The 16,122-nt window shown below is 41.7% G+C and overlaps 1 protein-coding gene across 16 annotated transcripts in view; it reads right to left on the minus strand.

Moving 5' to 3' along the window:
- The window catches only part of SAP130 (Sin3A associated protein 130), a 59,512-nt gene that overhangs the window by 3,540 nt on the left and 39,850 nt on the right, over positions 1-16,122 (minus strand). For 11 of the 16 annotated variants that reach the window (XM_083178091.1, XM_083178094.1, XM_083178089.1 and 8 more), the window contains 9 exons: positions 13,155-13,245; positions 12,524-12,628; positions 7,054-7,195; positions 6,810-6,928; positions 2,757-3,080; positions 2,165-2,342; positions 1,270-1,374; positions 356-666; positions 1-146 (listed from right to left, as the gene is read on the minus strand). The exon at positions 1-146 is cut by the window's left edge and continues 106 nt beyond it. In XM_083178091.1, coding sequence (XP_083034217.1) covers positions 1-146; positions 356-666; positions 1,270-1,374; positions 2,165-2,342; positions 2,757-3,080; positions 6,810-6,928; positions 7,054-7,195; positions 12,524-12,628; positions 13,155-13,245 — 1,521 coding nt within the window. The remainder of the gene's footprint in view (positions 147-355; positions 667-1,269; positions 1,375-2,164; positions 2,343-2,756; positions 3,081-6,809; positions 6,929-7,053; positions 7,196-12,523; positions 12,629-13,154; positions 13,246-16,122) is intronic. The other 5 variants (XM_083178090.1, XM_083178103.1, XM_083178104.1 and 2 more) reach the window with 3 other exon arrangements.

Here is a 16,122-nt window from a genome sequence, read left to right on the forward strand (position 1 = left end):
CTCCTCAGTAGATATAACATGCTGCTGTTTGCGGGGCTTCTTCCGGGGTGAGGCTCCTGGTGGCAATTCTCCAATAGGAACAGAGATGTTATTGGCCAGCAGAGCTAGTGGGGAGGAAATGGATCCTGGAGTCAGTGGAGGCACTGCTGGTAAAAATAAAACAACTACAATAAGACTACAAACAAAGTGGGTCATTTATAAAATTACACACTGATCAGCTTTTACTATGAAAAAGCTAATTTTCTCACAACACTAGAGAGGCATGTGGAATAATAGATACAGTCGTTACAGATGTCCTAAAACCGAATGAAGATGGAGTAGACATGTCCTGGAGAAAAACTGAATGGCTGTATACCTGAAATTGGTCTTGAAATGTCCATTGGTTCTGCCTCTTCCTTCACTTTGGCCTCAGGGACAGCTGCCCCAGAAGGAGCACTGCTCAGGAGAGGTGGGGGTGCTGATAAGGCAGGGACAGCAGCTGGAGGAACATATATGCTACTGGGGAGGGGTCCAGGCACAGACTGAGATGGAGGGCTGGGTACAGCTGCTGCAGGATGATGAGAAGAAGGGAGGGATGCAGCTGCACTCGGCTGCTCACCTCCTGTGCCAGGATCCCCAGTAACTCCAGGCACCACAGAAATGTGAAGTTCTGCTTTAGGCTTGGCACTGTATGGGGAGAGAATACTTGTATAAACTTAGGAAAGTTGCAAGACACACTGATTAATATAGCAAGATGTTTCTATATGTTCCACTGCAGGATAGTGGCACCCCCACTATCCACGCCACCCCGAAGCATGGCTAACAGTGCATCCTCCCAACCTTTTCATATCCCCACTATCCACGTCGGCGTGGAGTTGATTTTATATAGTGTGGCGAGCGCAGTGAGCCCGAAGCGTCAGGCTATTTAAAATCGGACGTGGACAGTGGGGGTATGAAAAGGTTGGGGTGCCGTGGATAGTGGGGGGGGGTGCCTAAAACCCATTGTATGTCATACAAGTGTATACTAAATTAAACGGCATCGCAACCTGCGGTGCGATTTTCTTACGCAGAAGAGCCCACTAAGCTATTTGCTAAGTGGGCTACCGGCAAATACATAAGTACCCTTAATACTGTTATTGTTACACTACGTGGTTAATAAGCACTATCTATTATATTATTAATTTAAGAAGTATTTTTCCTGATCAACCCGGTTAGATGTTATTTTTGCTAGATACGCATATTAGTCCTATTTGTTGTTAAGATTTGTTTTATTGATAAAAGTGAAGTTACCCAGCTGGTCGAGGGGAGGCAGAGGTACTCCGCATAGAGTTGTCATGACGAGGGCTTACTGCATCTCCTGGGTTTGGTGGAATCAGGCTTTTCCTAACAGATATTCTGGAAAAACAGAACACAGAGTTGGAAGTGAAGGCATACACTGAGGAACAGTATAGCCTTAAAACTTTTTTTACTTCCAATTTCTAACCCTTAATTGAAGATTAGCTAGATATATGTTATGCTACATCCCTGTGGAAAGATCATATTGTCAACAGAAATTTAAAAAAAAAAAAAGAAAAAATCATCATGCCAACAGCCAAACACAATACAAAATAAGTACTCTATTGAGTAGCACATAACAGGAGAGTTCACCAATTGTGGATTTCTGTGCAACAGCTGACTATCCCAATTACACAGGATACAAGCCTGAACTTATCGAACATAGCAGTTTCCTGGAGCGCCTGTTTGATTCATCAGCCTTCTGTAGAATGTAATTTTCAAACAGTGAAAAGACTGGAAGTGGACCAGTTGCCCATACCAACCAATCATTTTATAGAATGTACTTCCTAAATGTTACCTTGATGCAGACCGTTTGCTATGGCCTGTCCACCAGTTCACTTTAGTTTTTTCACTGCTTGATCCATCATCCCCTACTGTACGGCCGAGTTCTCATGGAGAGTGTGACTGTTAAGTCTACCACTTCAATGTTTCTCTCTTGGATTTACAATAAATACTTTAGCCTATCAGAAAGCTGTAGAAATGTTCATCTCCAAGCACACATGCCCATGCGTTTATCTTTGTTTCTGGAACACTGCTTCAGAGCGGTCAAGTTTGAAGGCAACAAAATAACAAATAGCAATATTTATAAACCATAACAGATTTTGAATACCTTGGGTCTACTTCATCTTACCCTTCAGTGGCAGGCTTCTTGCGCAAGATGCTAGGCCGAGGAGAGGAACCCTGGGCAGGGGCACTGCCAATGCCTGGACTTTGATTGTGACTCTGCATAACTGCAGCACCCGCTGGGGCTGTAGTGAAAGTGCTGCTTAGAGGATTGGCAACTATTGTGGCTCCTTCTGCAAGGACTACTGCAATGACAGGAAAGAACATATGATACATAAGGACTACAGGTGTCAACTCTTCCAGATATTGTTTCTAACTAGTATGATTTTTGTAAATAAAGTTTTCTATTATTTTACAATCTATTTTGCTAACCAGTGAAGGAGTTACCAATGTCATGTCGCCCTCAGAATAGATGCTGGACAATGTAGCAATGTTTCATTACTAGTTAACCAAGGGGATGACTAGTTATGACCCAAACAGCATAAAAGAATATAATAGGAAATGTAATGGTGAGACTGATGCGTCAACCTTTTGTAGAGACAAGGTGAACCTGTACATTTAATTCCAAGTCAACAATGCTAGACAATCTGGTACATTTGATCCCCTTATTAAGCAAACATGTTATCCTCTTGATTAAAATATTAAGCCTAAAACAATACCAGAGGTTTTTGCATCATTTGGAGCTTGCTGGGAGCTGATTGAAGAGGTCTGGACACCCTGAGTGGTTATTGATCCTCCTGGATGGATTCCCTGGGAATTGATTGGAGGTGGCTGGATCCCTTGTGTACCAATGGCTGTGGCTTGGATGCCTTGTGCACTGAATGATGTAGGCTGCATCCCCTGTGCACTGACTGGAGCAGGTTGGATTCCCTGAATGTGACGTGCATGGGACGTATCAACGTTTATCAGCTGCATTGGGTTCAAGTGTACGGTGGACCCCACTGACTGGGCTGTGATGGCGGAGTTTGGAGCTTGAGCTGAAACTAAAGATGCATTCACATTACACAAACAAGAATGGACAGTAGTGTGTGTGTGATAAACACACACACACACACACACACACACAGGTTTATACATAATCTCATTGCTATGAGGTAAATAACTGGGGAGGTACTGGTTAGTATCAGAGCCAGATTGCAAACATGAACCAGATGATTTTATGTGGGCATTATATAATGGTGCAGCCGTATAAACGGCTTGACATTTGGTGAAATTTGATTGGAAGTGTAATACAGGTAGGCAGGAAAGGCAGTACCTTACCTGTCATAGACCAGTACACTATACTGAAGTATACTAAAAGACAATATTAGAATACTACAATTATGATATTTAGAATATCTTTGTATTTCTCTCATAACTTTTACCATCAAAACTGTTAAGTTTACTAGAGTATGACAGGGGAGGCTCTGCCTCACTTGACTGAACATCAATTTGATACTACAGTATCAACACCAGGTGATACTACAGTGCAAGAGAAATGTTATAAGCACATCAAAGAGTATTGATATGCTACCTTAAAGTAGTGCATAAAAGAATAGATCTAAAAATTGATAGCCAACTCATCCGGAGTCAACCCTAGATAAATTGGTTCTCAATTTAGATATATTTTTGTATGTGCTATTTCCACGTAGCATAACAATAAGGCATTATATGACCCAGAGTGGGTGCTATTATAATGTAGAGGAAGGGGCCACCAGTTTAAGAGAAGCTTAGCTGAGGCCTGGTGACTTATCCGTATCTAAAATATTTGCAGCCAAGATTTAGCGCACAAGTCTTATTGCTTGTACTTTGGTATGCTGGGGGTAAACTTCTGTTTCACGTTTAAAATAACCTCTTCCTTTCAAGAGTATGCCTAAGTTGATTAAGCAGCTTCAATTTTATAATGCAATACTAGAGCGCACATATGAAAATCATTGCTGGCATGAAACCTGGAAATCTTTACAAAATTAAAATCAAACACTTAAAATGGATTAACCATTAAACATGTTAATAGGGTATATATACTGTGTATTAATTCTACATCATAAACTTCATAACAGAAATCACATAGGGAGAGATGTATCAATGCTTAACATTGGTTTGTACTTTCTAATGCTGGGTACACACCAGGACGATTTTCCCTCAATCCCGTCAATCCTGATACAATACCGACCGATTGTATGTAGATTGTATGTACTTTTGTGGTTGTCATTTCGTTGATCTGATTCCTATCCGATGTGCGTACCCGCAGCTCGTTTGGTTGCGTCGTGGGTCCTACATGCTGCAGGTAGGATACTAATCTGAAAAACTGGTCGTCGCAGACAGTCCAATACAGTCGCATCGGATCAAGATTGTTTCGCAAAAAAACCCCACTTTTTGTAAATCGTTAGCTGGGGACTGCCCAGGTGCTCCCGGGCATACCACTTTACCACTTTCCAAGGCTTGGTACATATCCCCTATAATATACTACATAGTACTACAGTGAAAAGCTCTGGTATGAGATTTTATACACTCATAAGCTCTAGTAATGAAGTAATAAATGTTTCAGAAAAACAAACTGTTCGCTGTACCCAATAATTAAAAAGAAAGCAAATTAGAGCAAGTATTCCGATAAAAAATATTTAAATTTTAAAATAGAACATTCAACATGGCTAATCACAAAAAAAATATTTTCTATACCTACTGGTAAATCCTTTCCTCCGAGTCCATAAAGGATACTGGGATTCACTTAGTACTATGGGTATAGATGGGGTCCAAAGGAGCCTGTGCACATAAAACTTCAAACGGTGTGCTGGCTCCACCCCTCTATGCCCCCTCCCACAGCCTTAACAGATTTCAGCAGCTTTGAATATTGCGCAGTCAACCGTATCCAGCAAGCAATTGACTGCTTTGAAAACAGGACAACCCCCTTTGGAAGAGTCATACAACACAAAAAGGGAGTCAGACTTCCTAGCCCCAGCTGTCCTTAAGAAATCTTTAAAGCACGGACAACATCCAAAGATTTAAGAATTTCCGAGGAACCAGACTGAGCTGGAACCACAATTGGCTAGTTAAGCTGAAATGCCGAAACCCCCTTCATTAAAAACTGCGGACGAGTCCTGATCTGCCCTCAGTCCTCGAAAAACTTCACATACGAGGACTTACACCACAAAGCCCCCAATTCGGAGACCCGTCTAGCCATGGCCACAAGCATGATCGCTTTCCATGAAAGAAAGTTATCCTCAACGGTGTCCAACGGCTCAAACCAGGATGACTGCAAAAAGGTCAACACGGATCCGTGGGCAGTGCGAAAGGAGGATAGATGTGCAGAACACCTTGTACACACCCCTGTACCTCCAGAATCATAGCCACCTTCTTCTAAAAGAAGATGCACAAGGCCGATGTCTGTACTTTGATGGAGCCCAAATGGAAACCAGAGGAACTGATCCAGTCGGAAAACTGCAGGAGAACAAGGTTGCCCTTCATACCATGACACATCTGTTCCAGATCCGATGATAGCGTCTGAACGTCATCAGCTTTCTAGCCTGAAGCATGGTAGAGAATAGGTTTCCCGCAATACTCTTCCTGGCTAAGATCGGCAGCTCAACCTCCAAGCCAACAAACAAATCCATCGTAATAAATAACAGATAAACAAACTTTCCTTGCTGAAGATCCCTTCTCAGCGGAAGAGGCCAGGGTTCTTTCACCGACATGGGCAGAAGATCGGCATACCACGCCCTTCGTGGCCAGTCCGGGCATTCAGAATTGCGTGCACCCTCCCCCCCTCCTGATCTAGCGGAGTACTTGGGACAACAATGGAATTGGAGGGAATAAGTATACCAGCTGGTATGACCGAGGCGTTGACATTCCGTCCACCCCCGCCTCAGGGTCCCTGGTCCTGGCATCTATGTCCGGACAACCTCACTGGTCTGTGATCAGCTGGAACACCTGTGGGTGGAGACTCCACTCCCCCAGATGTAGGTTGTGGCGACTGAGAAAATCTGCCTCTCAGTTTTCCACTTCTAAAATTAAAATGGCCGATGTGGCCCTTGCATGCTTTTCTGTCCAGAGGAAGATCATGGAGACCTCCCACATGCAGTTCCTGCTTTTTGTCCCTCCTTGACAATTAACATACGCTACAGCCGTAGCGTTGTCTGGCTAGACCTGAATTGCCTGATTTAGCAGCAGAAGTGACCAGGGTTGTCGTATCAACCAGGGTCTTTCCATCTGCCAGGCCTTCCTGAATTTGACCCATCCATGAGTGAATGGCGGGAGTCATCCAGCAGCATGCAATAATAGGCCTCTGGGACTCACCCACAGCAGTGTAAATTTTTTTTTTTTTTACATGTCCCCATAGCATGAACCAGCTGACAGTCACAGAGCAGCTGCGCTGGGATGAATATGGGGATCCTTTATTATACCCCTGTCAGATATAAGAGCTCACGTCACATGACGCCGCCTTGCCCAGTGACAGGGGATTTCTATCGGCCAGATCCTTCAAGGCAGCAGCCACAGGAGAGGGAGTCTGCGGCTGCTGGGAGAAAAAGTTAGTAACCATTTGGTGCCCAGACTCTTTCTTCTCCAGGCTATACCCAGTGGCTCATGTGTCCCTAGTGGCAAGGCACAATCACCCCCCCCCCCTGTTATTATACACTAATGCAACTGAAAACCATTCAAATGCATGCTTACCATTTGTATTGACATCTACAGAAATACTGAAAGAAAAGTTAATATTGAGTTCTGTTTAAACTGACCTGGGTACTGACGAATAGTGGACACAGAACTGGTTATTGGGGTGTACGTGTGAGTCAGCGGATATGCAGACTGAGGATATGTGGGAAGAAAATACTGTAGTTGCACAGGAACAGGCTGTCTGTAAAAAAAAAAGAGCATTACTTAAATACAATTATTCACTGTCAAACTATACACTAACTGGCCAACTGCAGACCCAGTGAGCAGGTTTATTAGCATGGCAGCAATTTGCGAATATCCCCTTACCTGTTATCACTACGGGACTCCATATTCATGGGGTTGGGTGAGGCTCTGTGACCAGAGATCGGTATTAGGTTACCTCTCTCTGCTCCATACTCTGCTTGTATCCGGGGCGAGGTGTGAGTGATCTGCTGCGGGACAACCTTAGCTGAAAAACACCAGTACAAACATGTGAAATATTGCAGGAAAGAGCTGCAGAATTGTACAAAAAAAATAAAAAAAAACTTTATAAAAAAGGGAGGTGGTTACAATTTTAAAAATGAACATAAGCATACTAATAATCTTTACCCTGGGTCACAGCTAGGTACCAGACCACTTGGGAAGCTTTCAGTATATTTTAATAAATCGGGACAATCAGTATTTTAAGTGCAAGAAGGAGTTCAAGGACTTCAAGAAGCAAAAATAAATAAATGGAAGTGCCAACCCCTTCTATACCCTCTAATCCGGTAACCAGCAGTGTTTTCGGAGCACTCCAGAGGCTAGGTGCACCTCTTATTATAGTACACTGGTCTGCTTGTGTGTACACACCTTCACAGCCACTTTCTCCTCATAACAAGCTAAGGATTGATGAGACTTGTCACTACAAATGCTGGTAGTGATATAGGGCGGGATGCTCTAAACCAAAAATGCGGTAAAAACCCGTTACCGGGTTTTTACCGCATTTCTGTATTCTGTACCCCCTCCGCAGTGTTAGCGCTGCGGAGGGAAATCGCCAGCTTTAGCTGATCAGACACGGATCCCTCCCAGCATGCCCCCCACCGTCCCTGTCGCTCTGCACATGCGCAGACTGACTCCCGACTCTCAGACCCAGAAGTCCAGCGCCAGAGGTGCATCTTGCGATAAGAGCTGTCCCTTGTGTTAATGATCGCATATGTTAGCGCATATGCGATCATTAACAATGCGGTGGCCGGCAAAGTAGGGCAATACAGGGCAGCGGATGTTAGAACATCCCGCCCAGAAACTTTGGCAGCTATTGCTTTTATCAGTAGCAGTTTTCTTTTTGTCCTCAAATCTGCACTATAGAATTGGCCATGCCATTAAACCGTTTCCACTCCCACTGCTATAAGCAGAGACAGGCTATCGACTAGTTAGACTGGTAATGCTCACGAACCATAGCATGCACACTCACAGCCTCAGTTGGGCACCCGAACCTGGAATTGTAGACAACTAGGCAAGGTTGGCCTTTTTGCGTAGCCTCCTTAAATGCCAATGGGAGTCAGTTAAGTGTAACAACTGAACTGCTCTGATAGACGCTCATTACAATAGACTGCCAGCAGGTGGCGTGCACTACAACGGATTTTCCACATAGTGCATGTGATAGTTGAGCACATACCTGCAGTCTAACAAGTCACAGACTAGTATATTCAGCAGCACACAACCGAGGTCTCCGTGCCCTCGTTGACAGCTGGGGGAGACTTCTATGAACTACACCTGCTGCATACTGGCTGCATCCACCCTAGTTGGACAGTTTCCCAAACTAAATCCACGTACACACCGTGAGATTCCCTTTCTATTCGACTGCTATACAATCTTTGCTAACTCTGTACTATCTACATACGATTTGCACTATATAGTCATTGCTGTCCTGTCTATCTGGGTTTCAATTTGTGCTGCCAAGGAAGCGCGCATCGGGATTGCAAGGTAAAAAACTTGTGCGATCTGCATGAGATTTTGACTATATAGTCAAAATCTCATGCTGGATTGTACCGTGTGTACACAGCATTAGGCTGGCTTGTCCTGCTTTCAGCCACCCCTGCTGGCAGGTATATAACCTGGTTTCAGAGCTCAATGGCAGACTACACTGCCTTTCTCCAACACCACAGGATGGTTTTTCTACTCACCATCAGCTAAACTTGTTACAAGATCTTAACATAAAGCCACAATTTCTATTTAGGATGTTGTGCTTTTCCACATATTATTTACATCAGTAGTTACTATTTTCATTTATCAATGTAAATATCAACATTAAGCACCAAAAAAAAAAAAAAAATAAACACAATCAAACTTGTACTAAAGGTGCCCATACACGCACCAATTTTCCCGGTGCGATGTGTGCTATGAGATACGCGCTCCAGCGGCATCTCATCGCACAGTACAAAAAGTATTTGCTGCATTTAAGTGGTTATGCTATTCTAAAGAGGCCTGATTTAAGGATATACTTATATTTAAGTGAGATCGAGGTAAGAAAGTTGAAAAAAAAAAAAGGAATGGCCCAATTCTTTTGATAGTATGGTGATTGAAGTGGCGGTGTTGGAAAATGATTGTGTATAGTGAAGGAGAGCAGAGTCGAGGATAACACAGTCGGTATAGATTTGTAATGTTATCAGTAGATCTAAAAAGAAAGGGGGGCTGGAGGGACTCTGAGAAAGGAAACCTTAATAAATTTGTTCTCCGCCATGTTAAGTTCAGAATGCGCTGGGAAATCAACAGGTGATGGTGGGCAACTATAGTTGTGAAAGAACAAATGAAGAGATCAAGGGAGGAGAGGTCCTGGGCGCTGTACAAAATGATGATTATTTGATTTTATGGTTGCCCTTGTGTAGATGTCAATGAAGGTGAAAGCTAAAGAGCATGCAAAGGAAGGCGGAGTATAACAAAGAGAAGAGTGTCAATAACGGACCCATGGGGAGGTGACTTCCTATTGAGGAAGCAAGAGTAGGTGTGGTGGTGTAGAGAAATAATAATAATAAAGTGTTGGGTATTGTACCTTTCCTCACCCTCCATGCAAACAAGGAGCACGGACAGTAGCCATTACAACTTGAAATGTACCGACTAGAACATAATCTACTCTGAATGCTTTACTTCTCTACACTGGATGAATTCTCTGTGAGGTAACAATATTTTATCAGATCCCTTTCAGAAGGTTACTAAAGTACTAAGTTCTAACCAATACGGGCTTACTTTTTTCCCAGCTATTTGCTTATTCTATGGACATATTTTTCCTATACTTGTGAAATCACTCCTTTACTTAATTACCAAGAGGATAAGCTAGTGCAACAAAACCAGCAGTAGCAATACTAAATACATAAAAACTGCTATCTACTATTTGTGACCTTGAACTATACATATACATGTGAAAATGTATATTGTGCAAAACGAGCAACACTGCCCTATTCAATAAAATATAAGAATGAAGGATTTAATCACTTTCTATCTATTGCTTGTGACCACTAATACACATTTTATTCATTTCCTAACTGTGACTATACAAAAAAAAAAAAAAAAATACTGTGTATAAAAACCTTATCTAGGTATTGAGTCTTTGGACTAAAGACCTTTACTGTGTTGAGTGAACTTTATAATATTTCGAATAGTACCACTTCCCCCAAATTCCATAAAATGTACTAATTGATCTTCTTAACAAAAACGTGTGTTTCTCGTGCTCCATTGTACAATTTACTAAATTAGTCCATTCCCTAATTCCCGGCCCACTTTGCGCCATCCACGAACGAGCAATTATCACTTTTGAAATGGCACTAGGGTGGCCAATCCCGGGATCCCAGGATTTGGCCCCTGAAACACCGGGATTTCAATCCCGCAGTCTAATGATTTCAATCCCGCAGTCTAATGCTGGGCAGCGTCTGACGACATCAGAGGTCACACAACAGCCGTCTGATCATGTGGGCACACACTGCGCACCGCGCTGACCTCCCGCCGTACCGCCCACCCACCCAGGCTGCCTGCATCGGCTCTTACCGGACCCCATACCATCGTCGACGCCCACCCACCCAGGCTGCATCCTCCTGCCTACAGCCCAGCTCCATCGCCCACCCGCACCGCACTTGTAAGTAAATATGCGGGCGGCTGGGGCGGGTTTTTGTATAAGGGAAGCCAATCCTGGGATTGGGCATTTTTCAATCCCGAATTACGGGATTGAAAAAATGTCCCGGGATTGGCATCCCTAAATGGCACTTAAATTTAAAGCAAGTTCTCTCTGCTCTGGAGGCATCACATTACTAGGCCAGACCCCAAGAACATACCCTAATGGTTGTAGACATTGGCCTGGAACTCCCATATTTATCATAATATTTCCAATTCCTTTCCAATATGGATTGCACTATTCTACACTCCCATAGGAGGTGCCAGAAATTACATCCCATCTCTTTACATTTTGGACATCTATTACAAGTATTTTGGGAGAATTTGCTCATCCTTTGAGGGGTTAGATATGTTCTACGTAAAATATTTAATTGTATCTGTTGAGTTCTAAGCGAGTTGGTGGCCAGCACCGGAGCTAACAGAGCTGACCCCAAACTCTCTACATTCACTTCAGGAATATTGGTAGTCCATTTTGAGATAAGTCCCCCCAATTCATCACTTTGGGTGTTCTCCAACAGATATTTACAACATTTTGATAGCCGTTTATCACCACTCAACTAATAAATTTTTTGATTGGGGACTCAATACGATTGATGGATTTGGCCCTTTGATATGGAGATAAAGCACTCCTCAGCTGTAAAACATTTTAGAAAGCGCAAATTCACCTTCCAGTTGGGAAAAGGATTTCAATTCATTATTCGCATATATCTGTCCAATAGATGTCATTCCATATTGTCCCCAAATCTTCCCACCCTGATGTTTTAAGGGATGCTATAGAGAATAGGTATGTATCAGGATCCAATCCCTCGTACTCCATTTCCCTACATACCCACTTCCACATTTTCCATATTTTCCTAGCCTGTTTAAGTATGGGGGGGGGGGTACTACCTACGGTGACCCTCTCATCCAAATTGCCTGTATTGGAGAATGGCCATGTGCAGCCCTATCAATAAACCTAACAAGTTCCACCATATACTCATCTTCCTTAATCCACCCACCTATGTGGATTAATTGTGCTGCATAGTAATAGAACTTAAATTAGGCATTGCAGCTCCCCCACTATAACGTTCTCTAGTTAAAATCGACATTTTAATTCTAGGGGTTTTATTTCTCCATATAAAAGGACGAGATTATATAATTAATCTTCCTAAATACCTCGTCCTTCAAAATGATGGGTGACTGCTGGAACAAATAAAGGAGCTTTGGTAAAATCACCATTTTTACACGTCCGAGTACTTTTAAGGGGAGCATCTGCCAATTTTTACATCTACCACTATTGGTAACTGATTTACATAGTCAGATATGCCTACCAATAGGTCATCAGCATAAAGAGATGACCTGATCCCCTCTCGTTCCCCTATCACCTAGTGTTGCTCTCAACCTACATGCGATCGGCTCTATGGCGACCGCAAACAATAATGGTGAACATTAGATGAATTTATACAATAAATGTAATTCAGGCAGCACAGGTAACTGCTACAGAAAATAAGCGGGGAATTTGTAGCCAAGTATGACATTCTGAGAGACTACTCTGCCACATATCAAGAAAAAAAAATTCTGTAGGTCTCTGGTTAATAAGATTCACAAGAATAATTCTCTTTTTAAAATCATTCAAAGAGCTTTCACCAAATGTTAGTTTCTCAAGGAACAGACTTACCCACAGGAATGCTTGATGCAGTCACTGCAGTAGCATGGGAAGAGTGAGTTGGCATCGTCATGGTAACAATGGTGCTTGTAGGAACTTGTGTGTGGGGAGCAGCACCTGTATCCACAATTCAGCAACACAAGTTAGATTGCACCATAATTTATGCATTCCCATGTCTATACATAAATGTATATTTTACAACCTTAGAACTTTGTTTAGAACACTTAAGAAAGCAATTGCAATTTGTCAAATTTTTCATAGTCATGAAGTGGTGATAATGTGCATAGCTCTGAACTTTCTTCATTATAGCTCCCACAACTGTAAAACTGAATGTTCAATTAATTACAAAGCCAACCAGTCAGCACAAAGTAAAGGTGCCCATACACTAGTAAGATTTATCTGCAGATCTGGCTGGTTGGAACAAAAACATGGTTATGGATGAGCGACAGTTTGTCAGTTTTCCAGCCTGTCCAAGCAAATGGTCAACTGTTATTTGCTCTCATCCATAACAAGGTTTTTGTTCCAACCAGACAGATAAATCTGCATGTTTATGGCCATCTTTAGAGTTTTAATGTTCATTTAGATGCAAGATCGTAGACTACCCTTCATATCAGTGTTATTTTAGATTGTCCGCTCTTCATACCTGAAGTGGTCACACAGGGCAGGCTGTTAGTTGCCAAAATAGGAGCGACAGTCGCAGCAGCCAGTGGGGTGCCAGTGCCGAAGAGAGTCTTCTAACAAAAAAAAAAAAGATAGTGAATAAGCTAATAGATTTACAATAGATAGATCTTTACATCAATAAATTATAGTAATTCAAGTAGTGAAGAAAAACAATGCGAGAACATGGCACACACCAGTGCGAAAGATGGTAGTACGGTAGACCCTTATGTTCATGCATCATGTATGCGAAGAAAAATAAAAAGGTGCCATTACCAATACTCCTTTCACACAGAGTTTAAAATGAAGGAACAGAACCGTTTAAACACCATATGGTTCATATAAGAGTGCCATTACAAAGAACACTGTGAAGCAATATGGATCAATTGACTGCATTGCTGCGGTTGCTACCAAACAAGATAGTGCTTCAATATTAACTAAAGGTGGTTCAAGGAACACAAAGCTTAAGAAAGGGCACATGAAATCTAAACTAGATTTCAGATGGAAAATTTAAGTATGCTACATTTGGAGTGTGCCTTAATGTTAATTATAATACAAATAAGATAGTAAATTTTATTTTTTCTTTAACAATCAAATGAGCAAACACTTCAGAGTCAATTTGTAACGCGAGTTACCATGGAATGACCCTACGGCAAAAAAACAAAAACAAATTGCCAATAAGCCATACAACACAGGCAGTGGAAACATACGACTTACGCCACAGCTTTTGTTTGCAAATGATGATCCTGCTAGTGATACTGCTGTTTAATGCACTAGAAGAATGCCTATTACAGAAGTTAGGGCAACACAGACATCTACTATTGTAACCTCATGATGATGATGATGAAACACCTTCTAGCTTTGAGTCAAATAGGTTTCAACTTTAAAAAAAAAAAAAAAAGACAAAAATGGCAAATTATACTTACGATAATTTAGCTTCTTCAGAACATCTACATGGCAGCCATTACTCTGGCTAACTTCCCATCTCTCAGTTTTCCCTATCTTGGCTACATATGTTCCCCTCGCTATAAATACAGTACATTAAAAAAAAAAAAAAATAAGGGAGGGAATATATAGGCTGCCATGGAAATGTTCTGAAAAAAACTAAATTATAAATATAATTTGACATTTTCTTCTTCTTCAAACTCCATTGCAGCCATTACTCTGGGACATAACATCTCTGATCCACCTAAATATAGTAACCTTAGATGGTGCTTCACCCTTTCTTGCACCTGAATTTAAGACAAACAGATGCCTTGTTTTCCTCAAATCTTTAACTCTTTGCAGATAGATGGAAACTGCTCTCAAGACATCTAGCATACTGTATGCAACTTTTCCTCATCTTCCGATAGGGCTGTAATTGGCCAACTCTTTTGGCTGAGGTTATAGCGATCAAAAATACGACGACTTTCCAAGTTAAGAATTTTTGTGAAATCTTATCTAATGGCTCAAAGGTCATAACCATAAGCACTTTAAGTTTTAGATTGAGATCCCATGGTGCCAGGGGTATTTTAATCCTTGGACGCACTCTTTAAATTGCCTGAAAGAACATTTTTATTAAACAGTCATTGAATAAATTTTTAATCAAGCAGAATACTTAGTGCTGATATCTGTACTCGAGACTGCCAGGCCCTTCTCAAAACCTTCATACAGAAATTGCAATACACAAGGTATCACAGTGCTTTCACTTTCAGAATAGGAATTGGACCATGACATGAATTTTTACCAAATTCTATAATATTATTGAGGAAGAGACTTTTTTCTTTGCTATCACCAAAAGCTGTGCCACGTGATCTGAAACATCTTTCTTGGGTAAAATTGACCGTTCAATTTCCAAGCCGTTAAATGAAGAGCCTGCAGGTCTGGATGACTTATTGGCCCCTGTTGTAGCAACCTGGATGATATTGGTAGATGCCATGGTTCTAGTACTGACATTCTCAATGCTGTTGGAAACCAACCTATTTTTGGCCAAAACGGGAGAATTGCAATTACTGTGGCCCATTCCTCCCTGACTTTCTTCAGGGTATGTGAGATCATAGGAAATGGTGGAAACACGTACCCTAGGTAGAATTCCCACTTAAGCGAGAAAGCATCTATTCCCTCTGCTCCTGGTAGGCGATATCTTGAATAAAAACTAGGTAGTTTTTGGTTTTGATTCGTCGCCATTAAGTCTATTTGAGGCACACCAAACATTTTCACCTCTGTGAAGACTTGCTGGTCTAATTCCCATTCGCCTGGCTGAATTCATGTCTGCTGAGAAAATCTGCAATTATGTTGTTTCTTCCTGGGACATACAGTGCTGACAGCGAAAGAAAACTTTATTCTGCCCAGGATAGTATTTTTTTAAACTTCTTTGCACAAGACTTGGCTTTTGGTTCCACCATGCCGATTTAAGTAAATCACGACCACCACGTTGTCCGATAGCACCCTTAAATGAGTATTTACAATTTGATCCTGAAAATGCATCACCGTCTTGGACTTTTGGGATGAGAGATGATATTCACTTTATTGTAGTTACCCCACAGTAGGGCAAAAAAATTAAGCTTTAACATCTTCCGTAATTAAATATATGGCAAAACTTAATCACAGTACATAAAATACTATTACAATAAATCATTTCACTGACCAGAATTTAAAGCTACGACCATTGTAGGAAAAAAGCTATTCCTCAGTCTGCTTGTCCTATTTTTAAAACATCTAAAACACCGACCAGAAGGCAGGAGTGTGAATAAACCCTGCGCTGGGTGAGGACATGTTTGCAACTCTTTGGTTTGAGGACATGTTTTTCTCTTGCTGGGACCATGTAAGTTCTTCTGACCTTCAGGTCTTCTCCTAACCACCAATTTAGAGAATCCTTTGCTGACAGACCTAGGTTTATTTTGTACTCCAATGCTGTTTCTTCTTTTAATAATTGCAATACTTCTTTGTAAAATTCTAATTCTCCACCTTGCCCA

Source organism: Crinia signifera, chromosome 3 (assembly GCF_055691185.1).
Source record: "Crinia signifera chromosome 3, ASM5569118v1, whole genome shotgun sequence".
NCBI classification, from domain to species: Eukaryota; Metazoa; Chordata; class Amphibia; order Anura; family Myobatrachidae; genus Crinia; species Crinia signifera.